This window comes from Trematomus bernacchii, unplaced genomic scaffold, assembly GCF_902827165.1.
Source record: "Trematomus bernacchii unplaced genomic scaffold, fTreBer1.1, whole genome shotgun sequence".
NCBI classification, from domain to species: Eukaryota; Metazoa; Chordata; class Actinopteri; order Perciformes; family Nototheniidae; genus Trematomus; species Trematomus bernacchii.
The window spans coordinates 2,892,803-2,916,475 of NW_022987973.1; the positions used below are offsets into that span (position 1 = coordinate 2,892,803).

A 23,673-nucleotide genomic window follows, 5' to 3' on the forward strand; every position below is an offset into this window, starting at 1 on the left:
CAGGAAGTTCAGGATCCAGTCACAGAGGGTGCTGTTGAGCCCGAGGTCTCTGAGCTTGATGACCAGCTTGGAGGGCACAATGGTATTGAAGGCTGAACTGTAATCAATGAACAGCATTCTCACATATGTGTTCCTCTGGTCCAGGTGTGAGAGGGCAGTGTGGATGGTGAGGGCTATGGCGTCGTCTGTGGACCTGTTTGCTCTGTAGGCAAACTGCAGGGGGTCCAGAGAGTCAGGGAGGGAGGAGGTGATGAATGATTTGACTAACCGCTCAAAGCACTTCATTATGATGGAGGTGAGTGCTACTGGGCGGTAGTCATTGAGGCTGGTGATTTTTGTCTTTTTGGGGACAGGAACGATGGTGGAGTGTTTCAACTACTTTTTTTGTCACTTTGACTTAATGTCCCAGTCGGCACTCACTGTGATCCATGCATGCTTTTTTCACTATGAAATTGAAATATTTTCATAGGAAAACAATATCCTCAATGGAATGCAGCCAATACACCTACATTAACACAAAGCAGAGTCTCTTCCAGAAGGAATGTTTTTGGTTTATTAATTGATCTTTGGCTCTTCCTTGTTGGAACTAGGATGTCAATGTTGGCTCAGCCGGTCGAATGGGATGTCCTTCAGTCTGTTTGTCCAACAATTTATTACACTGCAGAGTAAAAACAACTTGACAACTGTTGGATGAATGGCCTTGAAATTTGGCATCCATTTATCAAGTATCATCATTCAACAAGGAAGAATACCAATAACTAGTGTTCATTCTTGAAATGTAATTGAGCAATAACATCACAGGTAACAATTTCCACAAGATAAATTGAAAACACTTCTAAGCCTTAACTGTACTATACTAACAGCCTGCTTACATAAAACATGTCACATGCTAAACATCAGCATGTGCTGTTTCAATGGCCCTGGCATTGTTCATGCTTGCTCACTGACATGTCTTTCTAAAAGGCTCTAAATACAACAGAGCACCAATGCACCTATGCTCTTCTATTTTGACAAGTTAAAAATCCGGCTTTTAGTAACCATGCATTTTAACCTGCCTAATGACTAATAATACAAAAACAAAATACACACAATATTTTGAATGTGAATTGACTCTTTTTCAGGTAATGCCAAATGCAGGCATGTTTGTCTAACACTGAACCCCCAAAGGTACACACTTGACCACAGTATTGATGGCTTTTCAAATTGAAATCTGAGGACATTATGAAACATCAATTTTGAAAAGAGTATGTTTTATACAATAGGTCACGAAATTGCTGCTTAAAATCATTCTCAATCAAAAGGTTTACACGTGAGACAATCATTTACTTACAAAACATCTGCAGCTTGTTATGACTGAAGAAACTTAGATTTAGTATTTAGCAGACATCACAGATGATTACAGCTGTCTGTTTTCTAGCTTGGGAATGAGGGCTGTTTCATGTTCACAAATATTGATGGTGCTGTCTGCGGCAACAGAAATAGCATCAATGAATCCTGTTTTTCACCTCAAAATGACTTTCACAAGAATGCAACACTTTACTTTAGTGCCAGGAGGTTTGGAATCCCCTCAGCAAGACCTGCCAAGAAGCAGCTTCTGTCTGCAGGGAAGGACAAGTGGGCCCTGGGTGGAATGAAGATAGATAGCTGATAGTTCATTAGCTAGTTAGGCACAGGGAGGGGTGTACCACAGAGGATTGCAGAATCTCATTTTTCAGTGGCGCTAAGAGCCCATATTCCAGTGCAGGGCCAAACAATGCAAAGGCTTAGCTGTTGTTTGCATCTTGATCTCAATCACATATTTTCGTTATTAACCTCTTTCCGCCTAAAGACATTGGATTTCTGAGGGTATATTCTTACAAATAAACAGATAACAACAGTAATTCGGTGTATATTGCCATGGTAAGACTTTGGCCCCATGTGGAGAAGTGGTTGTTGCTTCTCCCCACAGCCTGAGTCCAGCCTCAGGCTTGGTTGTCCTCTAGAGACTTTCAGAACACCACTTCAAAGACATATCCCCTCTCCTAACATACCGTACCCTCTCTCCTCTCCCCTGCTATAAACACAAGAACTTAAGGAATTAATTAGACACTGGATCAAACACGGGGTTAGTAAATTCAGCTCACTGAAGAAACCAGGAATAGTGTAATCACATGTTGGGTGTTGTATCACTTGTCATGTGTGATATCTTTAATATGTATGTGAAGACCTGTATTACATTTGAGATCTAGCATGAGAGGTAACCCTTGACAGGCTCTTGACCCTTCTCCTATTCACTAAGGGACATGGATAGGGATATTTTGCAGGCTTTGTTCCTCACACTAAGGGACAGCACTACAGCTCTGTGAAATTGCTGGGAAAAAACGTCTTTGATATAGCAACTTCTCCTGGACGGCCTACTCTCTAAAGATAGTTTCTGCCATAAGGGCAGCTCCCAAATTCATTTTCCCATGGCTCACATCAAAGAAGCAGAAGTTCTGATAATCTGCGAGACACAATCCTGTTTATGTTAAAGGTGAAAAGGTGGGGTGGTTTTGCAGTACATTTTATTTAACTCAGTATGGCCTAATCTCTATCCAAGGTGTTACTTCTCCATCCATTCCCAGTGTTACAAATATAATATCTTTATTTATAGTAACAAATCATAGCCTGCTCTGAGCATGCTCGAAACCCAGCTGCACTCGCATTACTCCATGTGTCGATAAAGAGAGTTGATTCATGGCTGCTAAGATGAGAGGCAGCCTCTCTGCAACAAGCTAAAGATGGATTGTATGGGAAATCTATGTGAACACATTTGTCCATAAATGAGAGTCTGTCTTATCTTTTAATGCCATGCCTAGATAGGCAGGCCGGGTGTTATTGACTGGAGGACAAGCAACATGTCACAGCTTGTAGATTTGCTCTGAGGGGGTATATCAGAAAACAGGATTACCTATTAGTCAGTTAAGTGTGAAAACAGCACTATTGATTTGAATAAGAGGGCTATTTGGACTTTGGATATTTGCTCTTCAGTATATCTGAGAGTGAAACATCCTGATGGCCAGGTTCTAGTTATATTCCATAAAAACTAAATGGCGTATCAATCCTGTCGGTTGAAAAGAAAAACTAGAGTGGAAGACAGCTGATTTTGCCTGCTTTTTATTATGATTCAAGCTCGGTCCTTTTTGTCATTCCTCTCGCTTTTTCGCAAAACATTTGGCAATGTGGTGTAATGTATTGCACTTGCTGTGTGTAGATTCAACGCGGATGATGATAAGTACACATGCTTTTTTTATATAAATATGAGTTGCCCAAATGCTCATTGACAGATAAGGAAAACCACCTTTGACAAGGAGTTGTGAAATCAAGACTCGACTGTGAAGCAGCAATGTTCAGAAGTACACACAGGCTGGATACACATCAGAGAGGACCCTGCCAGGCAGCCAGTAAAAGCTGTTTGCACTCCCTCTGTCAAGACAAAATCCCCCCCTATTCCCTCTCATTGTCTTACTCTCTCTTTCCAACCGAGTCTTCTTTCATCTGTCTTTACCTGCCTCTTTTTCTTCCCTCTCTTTCTGTCTCTCTTTCACTCTTAAACACACACACATATTCCAGCCTCCCACTGTTAGCAGAATGTGTAGTGGAGCCACCCGTACATCATGCGGGGGAGCCTGTCTAACTAGCCTCCCTACCATCTCACTATCTTCTGATCAAAGAGCCGCTAAACAGCCAGAAACTACAGCGGGTGCAAGAGCGCAGCAACACAATTAGCAAGCAGCACTTTTTTATATATTTATTTCAATTCCGCTCCCGATCCCTGACATCACAGCCGTGCATATGTGTGCATACAAATTTGGTATGTATACACACAAATATGCAAATAACTCGATGTTGTGCACACACACACACACACTGAGATTTCACCTGTGAGCGACTGTTTGTGATAGCATCAGCCACTGATCTCTAAGTTGCTCAATTAAAGTTAGTGAAGAGCCTTAACAGGGCAAGGAGAGGAGAGGAGGAGGAAGATCAAAGGGAATACGGAGAAAATCCTGGCAGGAGAAAGGGAGAGAGAGGAAGAGGAAGTGTGAGAGAGTGCAAAGAGACAGGGTGTGATGGGGAGAAAGAGAGACGTAATGCTTACTAAAAAAGAAATTAAACGGATGCACAGCAAGCATGGACAAAAAACGTCGATCTGAAATTCCGGTTTCTGTTGTGATTAATTCGCTAATGAATTTATGTTTACTGTAAAACCCCCGTAAACGTACAAGAGAAAAGAAAGAGACAGGGCAGCTCAGAGGGCCAAGTTGATACATTAATGAATCATACATGGATAAAATAAATATGTGGCCTTTTTGGACGGTTCTCCTACACAATACTGTAAATTAAAGCACCGTGACTTTTGCAACACTAAAGGACACTTTTGCAACACTAAAGGACACAATCCTTTGTGTCCTTCACAAATTAAATGCTACATTTAGAGGTAATAAAACACTGTGCTGTGCTTCAGCCTAAATAGGTTCTGGATCAGCAGCGTACAGCTTAGCTACTGTTCGCAAACTTCAGATAAAAATGACTGTGACTGAAAATAACAAGTTTCCATTACTTTTGATACTGTTACACTAGATGTTAGCAATCGACATTATCCCATAAATGCCACAAGTGATGTTATTCAGCAAACATGACATAATCTCTCTTTATGAAAATGAGCACGAGGCCAGCTAGAAAAAGGGAGACGAACAGGCATTCACAGCGGCAAGAGAGGCTGTCAAACACAGTTATTAATGAGACATTTGTGAGAGAACAGTCATTTGAAACATAATAATTCAAATGAAAAGCATTTTTTCATAATGTTCTTAACACTAAAGGCAATGCCAGAACATTTCTGGGAGCAGTGCCAGGTGGGGGTGAGCTACAAATCTGGGGAATGTGTCTGGGGAAGATGGGATGTGGAGCCTCTCCTGTAAAAGGATCACAGTGTACATGAAACGGCTCTGGCTCACTTCACTGCCACTGCTTATTCAAGTGTGCCCTCCAATGGAGGAAAACAGGTCATGTTGACAAAACAGACTCCTCTGCATGAAGTGACACTTGGTTCTTTTTCCCCACTTGTATGGGCTCAGCAGGAATTTTATTTCTCACTGTGACTCAATGTTCTCTGCCCTCAGGTGCCAAAATAAGCTGAGTATATTTACAGTTTGACTCTGAAATTATAGGTTTTTCTAACCAATAAGTCTAGTTTAATATTGCTGAATTCTCAGTGGAGCAAAACAGTGGGTAAGTCAAATATAATGGATGACAAATAAACCATGAGCTATAGTACAATAAATATCAAATCCAAACTTTTGCAGGTTCAATACTTTACTGAGGTCTTGAAGCATTATTTCTAATAATTCAAAAACAATCAGAACAGTGCAGATTTCATTTATAGCATATGTTCATCAGTGACACATTATGAAGCAGTTTTTGGAAAGGTCGCTGAATGATTGCGTAGTTCTTTTCAAAATGCTAATGCAGTAACTGATTGGAAAAGTGCAGTAGTGTGATGATAATAAGATGTAGATGAGGGCTCATCAGAGCTGTCTATCCATTAAGAGGATTTGAGTGTACTGTAAGTGCATGTGTGCGTCCATTCAAGGCTGCATGTATATGTGCAGAAAGTGTGTGTCTAGTGCACATTCACCTTCATTAGAATATTTAGCATATTAATGTTCAATCAATTTCCCACTCCACTAATGCAAAGTTTGATTAGGACCAGCTATCATTGAACTTGATTATATCAGAGCCAGCTTACATGACCAGTTCATCTCATTTTAGGAACGTTTTGAAATAAATATATACTGTCTGAAAAAGGGTATATGTTGAAATTGTGAACATTCAGGATTGGGCTGCAGGTTATCATTTTTTATATGTCCTTTTCCTGCTTAAAAAGATTGAACATAGACATGAACAAATTGATTCTAACTCCAATAACCTGTTTGATACATCTGATTATCGGGTATTTCATTGCACAACAGACTTTTTGCTCCTGAACTCTGCTACCGGCGGGTGAGTCGAGTTCACAATGACAGAGAAAGAGCATTCCATTTTTGGGATACTATCTAAAAAATATTTTTACCACGTTGACGGACTTTGAGTACGAATTTCAGGTACAGTACTTGTACGTCAATAATTGGATGCCATTAGGGTACTTTTTCGACTGGTAAGAGGCCAATCACCATCACTGAACCATCTGCAAGACAAAGAGATAGTGATAGACTTCCTCACTAAGACAGAAAGGACAGGAAAAGATTCAATAAACTGGTTAAGAGGGCTAGTTCCGTCTTGGACTGCTTTCTAGATTGCATAGGTGGGTGGGATGAGGATGTTAGCCAAGCTGACGTCAATCATGGACGAAATCTCTCACCCCCTGAGACTGTGGGGGTCTTAAGCAGCTCCTTCAGTCACAGACAGTGCAAGCAGAGCGCTACTGCCGGTCACTTCATATGACACTTACTGTGTATGTCAGCATCACTCACCACCACTTATAACATGACATACCGTTCTGTGGAACTCCCTGCGTGTATCATGTGCAATTATATTTATATATAGTTCAATGCGTTCGACCAGTAGTTTAAACAACAGCGTGAGGTAAAATTATACCATATTTTATAAACCACATATTCCAAACAATTAATGAATAATTATTTTCTTCTTTGCTCTTGGTACTAGGGAGGCTGTGGCGCAGTGGACTAGTGCGTTGGTGTTCGGATCAGGAGAGCACAGGTTCAAACCCCACTGCAGTCAACATGTCGTTGTGTCCCTGGGAAAGACACTTCACCCCAAATTGCTCCTGTGGAGATTGTCCACAGTATTGAGTATGTAAGTCGCTTTGGATAATAGCGTCTAACATGTAATGTACTGTAAGTCGTCTTTCTGATGACATTTCTTCACTTACTTGAGTAGGATTTTGAATGCTTGAATTTAATTGTAATGTATGATTTAGTTTTTGTTGTGTGGTACTTTCTGTACTTTTTCTACCACTGATCCAAAGCAACAACCTATCAAAATAGATTTGTGCGTTTTTTCCTGACATTGTGAAACTATTTATACACAATCTGTATGCATCTGATTAATTGAGCAGTATTTTATTCATGAAATCGGACCGAGCAGTAAACTGCTTCCTCTGCCCGACCCCACACAATCAGCAGCCGGATGAATGATGCCTCCTACTGTCAGGCACACTGAGTCATTCATGAACATTCACCCACATAACCCACACAGCCACAATTCACACTTCCCTGTGATCTACTGAGTTTAATATAGATCTGTGAACATGAATAGTCACAACTACAAAAAACGTACTTGACTAATTATTTAATGTCATCTAATCCCTAAACTGCCCTGACAATAAATGGGAAATTATCTTTCATCATCATAAAAGCACCAAAACATGCAACAAGGCTTCTCTTTCTGTAAATTCAGAGTTTTTTTTTAACTTTTTTGTTTTTGTGTCCAAAATTAAAACTGTGGTTTCATTGATCCTGGGACCCAGTGCCCGTTATAGAGTGATGAAACACAATGAAAACCTGGTCTCTGTTCATTGCAACATTTCAAAAAAGCACAAAAAACATAGCTGGATGAGATAAGTCAAGGCATTTATGCTGCAGCTATTTTTATATAAACAGAATCACAACTATATCTTTGAGCTGGCCCTTTTCAAGACAGTCCTGCAACTTGTTAATAAATAATCAGTGTTTTTGTGACCAGTTGATTTGATTCTGCATTCTTCACCATGCATGTCTAAAAGGAGCCAAATGCAACAGGCCAGGCAACACAACCAACATGCTGTTTCTCTTAAACAGTTCCAACCTAATTTGGCAGAGGATGCTGAGCAGAGTCCATGAACATTTTCTCTCATTCAGCACAGCCAATGTGGATTAAATGGCACCCACCGTAGAAATTCTTCACTTTTACACCACTGGATTTCATATAAAAGATTTACTTTGTATGGAAAGACTGTGTGCCACTAGAGGGCAACAAAGACCAAATGCAGTTTTTGTTTATGAAACAACTCATACTTTTCAGTGGTATGTGAGAAAAAGATTGAGAATTTCCCAAAACAAAGTTAATTGCCATATTATTAAAATACCAGTGTGTCGTACAGCATGTAGTCACATTTTTCTTTATGCAAGCTTTTCTTGATATACTAGCAATTTACTCTATATGACAATGTAGTTTGTCGTATCCATATGCATGAAACATTACAGTAACGTTCTCTGTCAGTGCAGCTGCAGTACATAGTAAAAATGAATCATATCTGTGATTTTGAACACAGCCTTAACCTACAATGTATGGCCAGGGCCTTTTACTTAGATTTCCTCATGCCGTCCTGGTATGGTGTTCACATATTACGACAGTAAAGACTATAGTGTTCCCCATCTTCACCCTTTGACTACTATTACTCACAATGACATCAAAGTAATATTACATATTATTGGAAATATTAAATATTCATGCGTTAATGAATAATATATTACTACTGTATCATAACGATAGCACAGACACGCCATGCCTTTGCTGTTCTGTTTAACAATGCTGTACTGACATCTGGTGGACAATTGAGACCTCGGTCATCACAAATTGTATTCCTCTTACTCAGGACTGTGGCCGTAAACATAATCACCCAAAGGTAGTTACCCTTTTATAAGTCTACATGATGATGTTCATAATACTGTATATTCCATAATATTCCTTAACAAAACATACCTAGTATCCATACTTTGTGAGTTCATACTTGACAGAGTACATACTGCTTCACAAAGCACACTGAGCTCAGGTTAGTAAAACACAGTAGGAATATTTGCTTGACTGCATGTCCAGTTTATGCAACACGATTAATACATTTAATAAACACCAGCTAGCACAATGCAGCACTTAAAAGTGAGAGTATTTTTAAATCATGTTCGTTTCAGTTAACAACCGCAGGAGCAGCTCATGCATATCTAAATCCTGTAGTAGTTCTAAATCAAGTGATCTTTTGCCAAGAGAAAGTGTATTCTACATTACCTACATGAAGAAATGTTAAACACAGTTACTAAATGATTTATGCTGTTTATTTATATGAAAAAAAGACTTTGTCAGTGATTTATTTGTTCATGTGGAGAGAGGCATCATGAGAATATGCCAATATGGTCAAATTCTTCAGCTCACAAACTCCTATACACTTTACTTTGTACTTCTAAGTAAATTATAATTACAGCAAATGTATTCCTAAAGAACAATCTCTAGAAACACAAATCCTCTTCTTTCGTCCCTGAAACAAAATGACCCATGATTTCATGTTAGACCTGTAAGCAGGTTCATGATCACCGCTCACCTCCTGTTAGTGTTGTAAAGCAGCCGTACAACAGAGGTCAGCTGTGATTGTTTAGTTGTGATCCACTCTGGGTTCAAAGTGCGTAGCTGCTTTAAAAATAACAGCCTTAACATGTTTCATGACAAAGAGCAGAAGTTGAGCTTGTTGTTAATTCTGTCTCTTCTCATTAAGTTTTCTCCGGAGGAACTACTTCCATCAGCAGCTGGAGATGCATGGTGATGGGTCCTGCAGTTGAATGGAGGTTTAAATGACATCAGAACAACATAAAAACGGAATTGCATTCGGTTGTTGTTTAGGCTAAACTGATGGTCATGAAATAATGAGAGAAATGTCTGTAAAAAGTCAACTTACTCATGATTTTGCGTGCCCAGTTGACCTTCCGGTGGACGAAAGGGTAGTAGAGGAAAAGTCCACTGAGGATGAAGATAGTACAATAGAGGTACTCCAGTTCTGGCTTATCAATGATGGGTGCCAGGACTAAGTAGCAGGACACCAGCACCATTAGGCCTGCCATGAAAATCGGCACCTACAAGTAATCACAAAATTACACAAGGTCCACTTTATAGTCTTAACCTGTACTTCTGCCCTGTGAAACCCAACTGAACTCCCTTATAAAGATTGAATATTACTGGCATAATTGAAAAGTTTTGCTAAATAGAGGTTTATTTCCCCTAAAATATGTATATAGCTTCGAATGGTCACTTTCATAATACATGTTTAGCCTATGAAAAACAAATATTAACCTTTTTTTTTAAATGTATAATAGAAAAATACCAAACTAGGATCTTTTGCACAGGGTTGAGATAAAAAAAAGCTATGCAAAAGTTGTTCTGAACCTCCATACATGATGTATTCAACATGCTATTGAGAAGTATTTATCGGGACAAAACTATCTCAATAAAATGCAGACTTTGTCTTTATTCTTGGACCTGGTATTTGAAATTCCCAGTAAATATGAGAAGCATTATACATTGCATTGGATCTTTTTTGTGCAATTCTCTAGGTATATTTTTGATTCGTCCCAAATTCACGTTAAAATAAATGAAATTCGCCACCTTACTAAGCATTATTTTCACTTTGCTGTCGTTTGAATGTATGTATCGAGATTCAAATTAACAAAGCACCTGAATGCGTAAACTAGTCAAAACCCAATAAAAGATGAGCTTTAAAAAGATATCCTAAAACACTTTACGCCGCGGCCTCACCTTCACTGGTCTGTGCAGCTCCTTCCTGGTGTAACGCATGACGATGAGAGCCAGTGCTGTCAGACCATAAAACCCCCACTGAGCAAAGCTGAAGTAGTTAATGAGGGTGTTGATGTCTGATGGGATAATGTAGATGCTAGCCAAAATACCCTAAAACAGAGAGAAACCAAACTGATAAATATATTGTTTACTTGAATGGAAACAACACAGTCAATACATTATTTATATACATTTGAATAATACAACAATCATGTAGCCTTTGGTAAAATTACAGAACGTTTTTTAAGAGGCTTACATTATTTTAAAACTATACTCAATACAGTGTGAACCACCATGCAGATGTTGAAAAAAGACAGATGACCAAATTGAAAAGTACAAGGGGTCTGATCAAATATGCAAGACTCACATTGAATATGAGAGCAGGAGCTGGAGTGTAGCGCTTCAGGCTTATATAGGATAAGATTTTCACCATGTGACCCTCTCTACCAGACACATAGGCCAGTCTGTGAGAAAAGAGAATTTGAAATGTGTTGTTTTTCAGTTGTGTATTCTTCTTGGAGTTTCTTGAGTTTTTGTTTCTTGACTGTCAAAGTGTTTCCACATCCAATGCACATCAGTATTGTCACGTTTTGAACTCTGTTTACTTGTGCTTTCCTTCTTAAATATGCACACCACATAGATTCACACAGACAGAACAATGTTTTCATTTTGCTTCTGTGTTTCATACATGTTGTGACAGTTGTCTTTTTTACCTGCCAGCGGTGAAGCAGCTTCCATTGGCAGAGCCGAATGTAGATAAGACAACAAAGAGAGGAACGATCCAAGACAGAGGGTAAAGGACTCTGTCTCCAAAAGTCTAAGGAGGCAAAAACATATCCTTCAGAAACAAAAGTGTAGCACAAAAAACAAATACTGAGCTGTTACTAAGGTTAAATCTCACATTTACATACAGTAAGATAATAAGATAAGAAGTACGTTATTGATCCCAAGTTGGGACTTTTTTGTGTTTTTTAAAATTAAAAGACAATAAAATAAACGTTTAAAATGTCAACATCTCAATAGCAATAAAATAGCAATACAAAAAAAGTTGAAAAGATACATGTTGAATTACAAAGTACTGTATATGTGGAAAAACGATTGGATACAGGGAGGTCTAAATCCTCAAAAATAATTCCCTATTTAACACCACACAGCTAATAAGTCATTACAAGCTTTTTTAAACTCATTGGATCTCATTTTCTCAATAACCAAGGCAACCATCTATGGTTCTTACCACGGCAACAGCTGGAGACAACAGCAGTTCAGTGGGGGTCATAACAGTGAAGTAAGCAACGTTGACCAGCACATAGCACACAGAAACCAAAGGGATCCCAATGATGATGGCCAATGGCAAGTTCCTGAGATGAATTGACAGAAAATATGTACTCATGTGCAATTTAAGGGTGTGTAGCCTACAGTACATAAGGAAATGCTGCTTTTTGTTTAATGATCATTACCTAATTGCAATTTTTAAAAAACAGTTTAGACTTCACTTATCTGTCTTACCTGAATGGGTCTTTCAGCTCTTCTGTAATGTAATTCAGTTGATTCCTTAAAAACAAGGAGAATGTGTCATTTCTTAATGTTGCGTATTACCAAAAATGAGAAATTCAAACAACGATAGTGCATGTATAACAGTAATGTGTTTGATAATTCTCCTCTGCAGAACAGCACACTGATATGTGCATGCAGGGCCGGCCCTAGACATTTTGGTGCCCTAGGCGAGATTATGCAATACACAATAGAATATATAAAGAATAAATAAAAAATCTCTACAAAAGACCAATACACCACAACAACTGAAACGTATTGACATGTTGGTTATATACATACAGAAGGTTTCAAATGTATTCATTATTGTATGAACATGTTTTAATTGGGGGGTGGACGTCACATCCTCTAGGGGGGTCCGGGGGTACGCCCCCCCGGAAAGATTTGTTTTAACATTTTAAAGTAAAATGCTTCAATCTGGTGCACTTTGAGCAGAATTACTAGAGACTAGATATATGGGGTACAACTCTAAAACACCCATATAAAAAAGATCGGTTTACATTTTAATAATCAAATAAGTATGTGAACATAACCTATAGCCAATAACAAATAAATGTAACGTATTTTATTTTTGTTGTTCATCATATCTTTAACATTTATTTATTCATTCATTTTTTTTAATATCTCCAGTTTTAAACGATATTTTTGGTTTACGGTACGTCTACACAGCAGCGTTAAAAAAATCTTGAAACGCTTCTGCCCATTCACTTTGAATGGGGTGACGTCACTTTCCCTCACTTTTCGCCGAAATGCATTGTGGGCAGGCGAGCGGAGATTTTCAGGATTTTCAAGATTCAAAGTTGAACAATGTTCAACTTTTGAAGCTGAGGTGGAAGCGGCAGCCAATCAAATCCCGTGTACGCAAATCTGGCAGTTCAAGCTCTAGCCAATCAAACGGCGTGTATGCTGGGAGAGACATACTGCAGGTCATTTCCTCATATTCCAAAAAATGGAGGAGAAATTAGCGGTAGCGAATCAATCACCCGGTGCTTTATGACCAGACCTACCGGGATATAAACCGGAGGAGCCAGGCATGGAGGGAGGTGGCAGAGACAGTGGTATGTTTTCGCCTGTTTTGGGGAGTTTATATCCAGTTTACTTCGGGCTTTTTTGCTTCATTTTACTCTGGGCCCAGCAGGTGAAAAACTAAAGAGGGGCTTCCAAATCCGGCAGACCAGGTGTTGTAGCTGCCGGATTTGGAAGCCCCCCTATATCTTTGTCCAGGATGGTCATAGACTCACCAAAATCACACTGGTGTTTTCTGTTCCCCTCTAGTTTGTGCTCGCAAAAGCATTTTACTCTGGGCCCAGCAGATAAAAAACTAAAGAGGGGCTTCCAAATCCGGCAGAGAAGGTGCTGCCAGATATCGCACCCCCCCCTACAACTTTGTCCAGGACAGTCACAACTTCACCAAAATCACATTGGTGTTTGCTGTTCCCCTCTAGTTTATGCTCACCAAAGCATTTTACTCTGGGCCCAGCAGGTGAAAAACTAAAGAGGGGCTTCCAAATCCGGCAGACCAGGTGTTGTAGCTGCCGGATTTGGAAGCCCCTCTTTAGTTTTTCACCTGCTGGGCCCAGAGTAAAATGCTTTGGTGAGCATAAACTAGAGGGGAACAGAACACACCAGTGTGATTTTGGTGAGTCTATGACCATCCTGGACAAAATGATACGGGGGCTTCCAAATCCGGCAGCTACAACACCTGGTCTGCCGGATATGGAAGCCCCTCTTTAGTTTTTCACTTGCTGGGCCCAGAGTAAAATGCTTTGGTGAGCACAAACTAGAGGGGAACAGGCAACACCAGTGTGATTTTGGTGAAATTGTGACTATCCTGGACAAAGATATAGGGGGGCTTCCAAATCCGGCAGCTACAACACCTGGTCTGCCGGATTTGGAAGCCCCTCTTTAGTTTTTTACCTGCTGGGCCCAGAGTAAAATGCTTTTGTGAGCACACACTAGAGGGGAACAGCAAACACCAGTGTGATTTTGGTGAAATTGTGACCATCCTGGACAAAATGATAGGGGGGGTTCCAAATCTGGCAGGAGAAATACCTGCTCTGCTGAACATGTTATGTAGAGATGCAGATCTTCCCTATTGACACCGGGATTAACCTAGTCTAAAATAAGGAACATTAATAGTGTGATATAGGCACAGATATAAGATCAATAATACACTTTATTTTAGGGCACATTTCAAAGCATTCAATGTCACCTTAAAATACAATAAAAAATAAAATATGAGTGGCATTACAATACAAACATGTGTTGAGTAGGAAACCACAGAGGAACATTACATTCAAAGGAGCAATTAAAGCGAGTGAAGCCAGTTTGAACACATTATAATCTTTTAGGCTTGATTGAAAATAACACCGTGTCTGACATATGTTATATAATTACTGTTATATCATTGCTTATATTCGTGGTTATCAGACACTTAAACAACAGAGAAGGTTTTAAAAAAATAGGACTATACTGACAAATAACATATTATCCTGTCATTGTCTGTTCTGTAGGAAGGAGGAACATAACAGAGTGGACTCAAAAACGGAAGTTTGTTCCAATACGAAGATTGTGACAGATCTGAAAAGTGTCCTTAAAACGAGCCTCCACGCAATTGTATGCACATTATTTATTCAGCCGTTTGCTGTTTAATCTGATGGGAAATATATCATTCAAAAGAGAGAAAGTAAATAGTATCTTTCGTTTTTCCGCTTAGAAAACTCGGCGAACGCTCAATACAGGCGATGACGTCACTTTGCTCGTCCCCGCGAACAGGGCTTCAATCTGCGAACAGGGCTTCAATCTACGGCAAGGCTTCAATCTACGGCATATCACCGGCCCTGTGTGCATGGCCTTGCTCCACCACGCAGAACGACCTAGTTTTTCCTGCAGTGGATCACTGCATTCAATGTCAGGGACATGGTATTTTGGTGTGCTATGTCTATGTGCTATATCACATGGGCTTTGATCTCTGATTAGCCTTACTGGTAGAAAGGTTATGGATTGAAACCCCTGCTGTGATCCAAACATAACACAAAAACGAAAGTGCATAGGTAATATTATGCCATCTTTCCAGTTGCCCTCAGAAAAATTGACTGGGATGGAGGATGTACATGCAGGCCTCCCAAATTGACCTTACACATTACAAAGACAGGAACATCAGTCAGGCTACGATGCACAGCCACACACTCCAGCGCCAGGAGGATTTGAAGTGAGGCCAACTAAAGAATCTCCCAGGTGGTCACACAGCACTGCAGACTAAAGCATTGATGTGGAAACCCCAATGTTACAATGAAGACACATGCCCAGTAATAGGACCCACTCATGAAGAGGATAATACGATTACAAAACGGACACAAACTTGTCCCTTTTTAACCAGAAGTGACACAAGAGGGTGGAAGTGCAACCGAATGCTAGACAAGGAATGTTGTTCTGTTTAAATATTTACCGAGGTCACCAGAATGTAAAAACGAACTATTTTAACTGGAAACACTGTGAACTTTGTTAGACGAAAGAGAAATACACCCTATGCTGCATAATGCTTTATCAGCTATTTTAAATGAGACCATAACTATAAAAAATGAACATCATTCTGTATTGAAGAAGACATTAAACTAATGATTGGGTTAATAAAACATGTGAGAAGTAGGATAATCTTCTCATAGACTTTGTATACAAAAAGGCTTTGTTTTTGCAACCAGTTTAGTCACACCCTGATGGCCATTAAATAGAAAGCAAGTTTACGGCACTTCCGCATTGGCTTCACTTTTCAGACCAGGAGGTCGCTTGCCCTGCATGAGTGAACAGCTGGGGGAGCAGCTGCCACTCACTGGGCCCCACCACACTTTCAAGTCTTTGCCATGCAACAACATGGCATCTCATTACTATGAGAAAATAGAATACCTGTTGATGAAAAACCCTAAGTTGATTAACTGTGAAACAGGGTCTTTCCTAGAGATAATAATAAGGTTGTTTGAGGGTTTAATTCACAGAATGGGAGAAAGAGCACAAGGCTCAAGAGTAGCTGAGAGGATGAGTAGAGTCACAGTGCTCCCTATATAAAGACATGTAGCAGGAAAAGGCTTGTGTATGAGTTGAAAAGTAAACAATGTAATGCTTTAGAGCAGGGGTGTCAAACTCAATTTCATCACGGGCCACATTCGCATAAAGGTTGCACTCAAAGGGCCGGTTGTAACTATATAAATATATAATATATATATAAAATAATGTATTATATTATATTATTGCCTCTGAATTGGATTATTATCGGATAGGATAATAACTTAGTAATTAACCACGTCTGAAAGCAGAAGTCCAGGGCAAATAATTGCAAGTCTCTTCAGTGCGCATGTCACAAAACGAGATGCATTGTGGGACATGTAGTTTATGGGCAACCTGCTTCTGTAAAGTGGCATGTAACCGTATAATAAACGTATTATATTCTTTGCAAGCTCTTCCGCAAGAGCTTGCAAAGAATATAATACGTTTATTATACGCCACAGAAAATGAAGTCGCGGGCCGGATTTGGCCCCCGGGCCTTGAGTTTGAGACCCCTGCTTTAGAGAGAAGCATAATAAGTGAAGTATAATAATTACCATCCATCATAAGCCCAAAGCCCGTTATAAAATGCCAGTCCGATTGCTCCAACAGACGTTGATGAGCCTTCAAATGCATTTGACAAATTCTCAGTGTTTCCTGGACACAAATACAGAACAGTACATAATTGTTATCAAACTCTGCATACACATTTTTTTTTTAATAAGAGTTGTATATAAAGGAAACTGACCTTGTGCCAACATAACCATGCCAGCTACCACTATGATAAGAATGATGAAAAGTTTGGCCAGAGTGAAGACGTTCTGTACGTAGTTCGCCAGCTTAACGCTTAAACAGTTGACCATGACGATCAAAACTGAGAAGACACAAAAAAGTCAGGAATATAAAGCACAACAAACTAGTGATTTGAAATCAACTTTAATTGTTGAATTGTTTTTCTGGCCAACTGGCAAAGTAAGTTCAATTTTGTTCAGCTCTCTATTAGACTCCCCAACTCCCTACCCTACTTTGATCCACTGTTTAATAAAAAAACAACATTTATTACAATACCTTTAAATGTGTAATCCACAAGTTATGCGTAATTTACTGCTATTAAACGTTTAGTCACAAGGAAACGAGTGAACTTACATATAGCTGCTGCTGCAAGACTCTTTGTAACAATGACAGGGGGAGTGCAGCCGGGGTAGAAAGGAATGGAGGCATATTCTGCAAAGCTCAGAGTGATGATGGCGAGGGACGAGGGCTTCAGCACCATAACAGTGGTCCAGGAGTACAGGTAGGCTACGAGGGAGCCAAAAGCCTCAGATAAATACGAATACTCTGCCCCCGATTTGGCGATCATGGTGCCAAGCTCAGCATAACACAGAGCTCCTGTAAAGTCACAAATCCACACAAACACAGAGACTGAGAAAAGAGGAGATATGTCAATCAAACAAGGGGAGTTTTATAATTGTTCTGTTAGAAAATTCAAGGAAAAGGTCAGAATTTGGGTCTAAACCATAGACTGTATGGTCTAAACGCATACTACGCACACACTCAAAATCTAATCATTGGTTATGCTCAAGGAAAATAATTCAACCCAAATGATAGAGGGAATACACACTTAGTAGTTCTTATGGGAATTAATATAAATAAAATAAAATACAAATTATGAAAACAAAATACTTTAAAGTGGACCTATCATGCTATATTTGAATAATATATTGTAGGGCCATACCTATATAAAACATGTCTGTGAAGTTTTTTTTTCAAAATACCAAACAGATCATGCATTTTAGCCATGCCTCATTTCGCTCTATTTGCTGTATTCCAGCCCTGTTTTTGCAAGGGCTGATTCTGTGGCAAATGAGCTGCAGCTGACCACGCCGCCCTGCAAAGGAGGGGGGCGAGGCATGAGCGTCATGTTACCATGCTGTTACCATGCTGTTACCATGCTGTTACCATGCCACGGCAACCTCTCATTCCCCTGATAGGTGGAGCGTTGTTCATGTAGGCGGAGCGTCACCGCCCACTATTCCGGGCTGACGCCGGGTCGGATGGAATCTGTATCCGCTCGTTGTAGCCCCGTTTTTAAAAGATTTGGGTACGGAGGAAAAGAGAGAGGGTTGTATTTTCTGACACTTGGTGAGTTCCCTGGAACACCGGGGACACATATTCATGTATAAAAGACGTACAAAAGTGCATTTTGCATGATAGGTCCCCTTTAAATTAGTCAATGTTGTAGATAATATCAGATCCAGCAGTGATGCAACCCACATGATGGTACACACACTTAGAAGTCCATATGGAAATCCTATAAAGGAATCGTAATAAAACACTTTAAATGAGTAAATGTTGTAGATAATATCAGATCCAGTGTCTTCCTTGGGATTTTATTGTGGTTTAAGAAGGAGTGGTCAGGTAGACAGGTTCAAAGTCGCTTGGGAAACAAATCACTTCAGCTCATAATTGTTATCACATAGATTGTTCTACTTTTACTATGTTGTTGTTAAACTACACACAAAAACACTTTTTGTTTACAAAGCCGCTAAAGAGTAGCTGGGGAATCTTACCAATTTACAAATCATTGTTGTTCGGTTCCAAAACACACTGACTCAACAGTTATTGAATTGCAGCAATTGTTGACAGTTTACTGTGTTGGTTTTTCCATTACCACTTTCCAAGTGCTTCAAGCAAACATCAAGAAGGCTGTCATTATTTTCACCACATAATTATCATGGATTCACAATAACACAAGTAGGCCGAAATAGACACTTGAAAAAGCAAAACTAATAATATTCAAGTATAATCAGTCTTTTCATTTTAAACTTACATTTATTGTGCATTTCATGGGTGTAGGGATAGATTTAGAGGGACAGTAACCATAACTGTACAACGTTGTACAAAAGTAACAACTACAACATTGGTTGCTGAAAAAGCAACCAGATAAACTCATTAAACACCCATGGCCTAACATCTTCCAACACAATATTATGATTTCCATCAATATTTCTTATTTCTTATTATATTGAGCTATTCTCTATTTGGAGACAGAAATCAAAGTATAGGGACAGACATATCTGATGCTGATAAAAGAGACATATTGTTTGAGATGCCGTTCTCACCCATAGTGGCTAACACGCCACAGGCCGCCCAGATGAGCAGGCAGGGGCCCACCGCTCCAGAGTACAGCAGAACAGCCTTAGGAGAAATGAAGATGCCCGAGCCAATCATCGTCCCCACAATCAGACAGATGCCACTTAACAGACCAACCTGAACACATGAAGAGACAATAAGAGAAGTGTTACCCTCTATGTGGTTGAACCTCTTGAATGCTGTATTTGAAGTGAAATTTAGAAAAAACTATTTGACTAGCAATAGTGTACATTGTGGGATTTGCATTATGATAAAGTTTCTATGTATAATAAGGAAAGCTTTCGCTCACTTTTGACCTGAGTGAGGAGATAAGGCTTGTATAATCAGTCATCTCTTTTAAACCATTTCTTAAAACCAATTTTTATAGACGTCTTTTACTTTCTTTTATAGCTTTTTTTATTGTTTTGCTCTGTTGAACTGTTTCCCTCTCTAATTGTTCTTTGCATCATTTTCATTTAACTTGTGTGCTTCTTTTGTTCGGCTTTGTCTGTCAAAACACATACACTTTGAATGTTTTGTTAGTATTTGAAAAACTCAATCCGGCTAAGTTATCAACATTCCAGTAGAACCCGTCATGAGGAGATCTAATGCGGTCGATCTTTGTGCATCCAATCGACTAGAAAGTATCAGTGTCATACAGTACCTTTGGTTATCAGGAGGAGAGCACATTCTCAAGGTTTCACTGACCTAAAGTAGCTGATAGCCTTCATCTTCCTTATGGCCATTGTGACCCCTCATGTTGTACACTTTTGAATTAAATATGGCCAATGAAAGCTAAAATGCAAGCTAGTATTGGACATGTTTCTGTGTGCCTGGATATTAATGTGCAATGTTGCCAACACTGAAGCAAGTGCTTGATGAGCCAGAAGTATCCTAAATCACATACTGTAGCTTCGAATTCTGGATTTGTGTTAAGGTCCTCCTAGGTTTGTTTGTTATTATTAAGGGTGCATTTTAAAAATAATATCTTCATTATTTGAAGACAGTCAAATGCATTGATGGAGGAATGGATGGACATTGATGCTTCACCTTTGGTAATCCCCTAACTTTTCGTCTGGTGCCACAGTAAGACTGACACTTGTTTTCTGGTAAAAGAAAAACTCTCCAGAACTGCTGAATGGATACCTTTCTATAATAATAATAATGCTTAGTGACCCACAGACTTTTCATGTAATACTACCAGCAGGTCAACTGATGACCAAATAAATGAATGAATGGAAACTAATACAATTCTCATCAATCACTCACCAGCATTTTGTGGTCAGCACTAATAAGCAAATGTTAGCATTAAACACTAAACTAAACATTACCTGACAAATGTATTTTAATACTTTGTGATTCTTTTAATTATTTCCTGTTTATTTGTTTTATGTTCTCAATAACATTGTGCTAATATAACAAAAGTTAGGTGGAGGCTTCAAATGAAATAAACTGAGTGGGTTTTCTGCCTCTTCCTGCACTGTGAAATACTTGTTATCTTTGTCATGTATATGTGCTTTTAAATCGTGCAATCCAATTTAAAGAATAAAATGGATTTGTCAGCATCATTGTGTAGTGCTTATTATTCATTTGTCATAATAATCCTAATTTATCCGGTTAGATGTATCCTGTTCGTCCCCCTAAATTCACTTTAGGGATTAGAGGGTTTAAGAGATCTGGACAGCACCTCTGAGAGGATCATTGTGGAGTTAATACACAGAGACGGTTGTTGTAGTACTGCCTGGTACTCAGGACCTGCCCCCATTAATGTTAACAGGTAAGGATGGTGGGATCCTACTGTGTGAACATCTAATAGGACTTGTTCTCAGAAACACAGATACACACACACACACACACACACACACACACACACACACACACACACACACACACACACACACACACAACACACACACACACACACACACACACACACACACACACACACACACACACACACACACACACACACACACACACACACACACACACACACACACACACACACACACACACCACACACACACACACGGACACACACGGACACACACACACACACTTACATCTTTTTGAAGCACAGTAGCCTTTGCAGGCTGCTTGTCTTTAGTCTGAGAGTCCACGTTGTTGCTGGTGGAGCCATTCTGCGACTCCTTCCTCTTCCTGATGTTTTCTTCATCCATTTCAGTCTGCTGGTGTGTAGGAAAACGTAAATACGTGAACACATTCACAACAACTTTAACAACAACAGGTTTAAAACACTGTGCTGCTACCAGCAGTAAGAAATGCGCTCATCTAGCTAAACAATGAAGTTTATACAAGTAATACAAAATCCACCTAAATCCAAATCTATTTACATTGTTAATCCTTTGATATTTCTCAATGTATCCTCTAAAAGGCCATAATCCAGATTTTGACTTTCCACAACATTTCTTTTAATGCCATCCCGGTTTTAATCCATAAATCTAGCCACACCAAGTAATGTCTTTCTGCATTAAAATGCTTGTGAAAAGCAGCTTAGACTACTGTAAATTCCAAGAAGTCATGCACCTTGTATAAACCTTTGTTTGGTTGAGAGATAGATAGATGGATGGTACACTTACTTAATGACTCTGAAGAAAATCACTTCAGTGATGCTCCTTGAACCTTGATTGTTTTGAGCTCAGGTACAGTACTGTAAACCCACACCGGATACAGGGCTAACTCTAATGAAGGAGAGCAGGAATGTAAATGTCAATGAAAACCTGGGGCTCCCTGCGACTGAACACACTCCTCCAGTGGGAGGTTCCCAGATCTGATTGGACATCCTGGACAGTCCTGGATTGAAGGGAGGTGGGTAAAGTCAGGGAAGCACATTTGGACAGGACAGTTTCAATTTTCAACAGAAAGCTCTAAAACCCTTCCTACTCTCTGAGCTTTTCTCACATGACCTTTCTCACAATGCTTCTTTGATAAGACATATGAAACAGGCGCGTGTGTGTGTGTGTGTGTGTGTGTGTGTGTGTGTGTGTGTGTGTGTGTGTGTGTGTGTGTGTGTGTGTGTGTGTGTGTGTGTGTGTGTGTGTGTGTTACATTCCCTTTCTACTCTGCCTTTCATTTTCAAAGGTATCTCTCTGTCTGACAACTTGCATGTTCTCCTTCGTGTTTTTTTCCTTTTCCTAACATCAGTGTATTGTCAACTTTACTAGAAATAACTGTCTCCTTGAGAATGAATTGTGTTTAATGGCAACCTTCTCCTTCGTTGACCCAAGCATCCTCCTGCAAGTGCATGTGATTGAGACCAAGCTTTTTCTTCAGACGGTTTTACCCCTCAAAATGAGAAGGGGTTGAGCGAAATGTGAAAAAAACTGTGAATATATCCAAAGGGAATTTAATTGTAAGGTAAAATGTTTAGAGCTGTGGATTGTGTTCATAAACATTTGGAATTCTTGAGGCCAGCCTTTTTCAAAGGTAAGAATAACTTTTAAAGTGAGTTTAAAGTCTTGGTGACAAACATAAATGATAGGTTTGCATTCATTGTACTTTATGAACAATATGGTTAAAATATTCAAGTCTAATTTTCTTTTTTTCAGGATTCAATTTCGGTTTTATGCAATTAATCTCAACAATAACATCCTCGACAAAATGATACAGGACATGTATGAGAAGTCGAATGATATTTAGGTTTGTCCTGTTTCTACATCTACAATTTATTTTGTCACTGACCTCATGGCTGCAGTTTTGAAGGCCCTTGCTGAAATACAAACAAGACATGTTTTTAAGAAGCGTGTGAGAAAATATGAACAGTTGCTGCAAACAGACAGCCGCACCTGCTCACGTAATTTGCCAACACGTTGGTATTCGCTGATCTGCAAATCAGGAGGTCAGCAGGTCTCTGCCACCCTCTGCAGTCAACATGTCGAAATACCCTTGGGTAAGATACTTAACCCCAATTTGTTCCTGTAGGAATTGGGTGTATGTAAGTGTCAGCTACCATTTCATGAAATGCTAATGATCAGAGTGAGTGCATTCACTGCAACAATTGAGGCTTTAGAGCCTTTGCACTTTCATAATCTAGGCTGGTGACCAAGGGTGACCGGATATAAAATATAGTGTATTATTATTGTTGTTCTCTTTGTTGAAAATGGAAACAATATGTGAGGCTTATCAAAATTGATAAATTGCCATATAGCGTAGTTTGTCTGCACAAAAGAAAAGAACAAAAACGTTTGACCAGATCTCAAGAGGTTAGCTCAATAATGTATGGCATGTTAAACCATCTGATTCATCCAACATGTTTTACAGAACATAACATTGTTGATATGTTGAGGAAACATAGATAAATGTATCAGTGCCATGAATATACAGAGAATGTCAGATTAGACAATTAAGAAATAT

At 39.3% G+C, this 23,673-nt stretch overlaps 1 protein-coding gene across 2 annotated transcripts; it reads right to left on the bottom strand.

Annotated features, from left to right (window-relative positions):
* Positions 1–9,055: 9,055 nt before the first annotated feature.
* On the bottom strand, positions 9,056–22,058 carry slc7a9 (solute carrier family 7 member 9). Of its 2 annotated transcripts, none has more exons than XM_034116666.1 (13): positions 21,900–22,058; positions 21,363–21,485; positions 19,290–19,437; positions 17,314–17,556; positions 16,916–17,041; positions 16,725–16,824; positions 12,085–12,129; positions 11,813–11,936; positions 11,292–11,395; positions 10,946–11,042; positions 10,540–10,689; positions 9,686–9,860; positions 9,056–9,559 (listed from the first exon to the last, which is right to left on the bottom strand). In XM_034116666.1, the coding sequence occupies exons 2-13, from the start codon at positions 21,477–21,479 to the stop codon at positions 9,501–9,503; spliced, it is 1,488 nt and encodes a 495-aa protein (XP_033972557.1). In that variant the 5' UTR covers positions 21,480–21,485; positions 21,900–22,058; the 3' UTR covers positions 9,056–9,500. The 2 variants fall into 2 exon arrangements, with proteins under 2 accessions (XP_033972557.1, XP_033972556.1); XM_034116665.1 differs by having other exon boundaries at positions 21,363–21,488; positions 21,900–22,054.
* Positions 22,059–23,673: the final 1,615 nt, after the last annotated feature.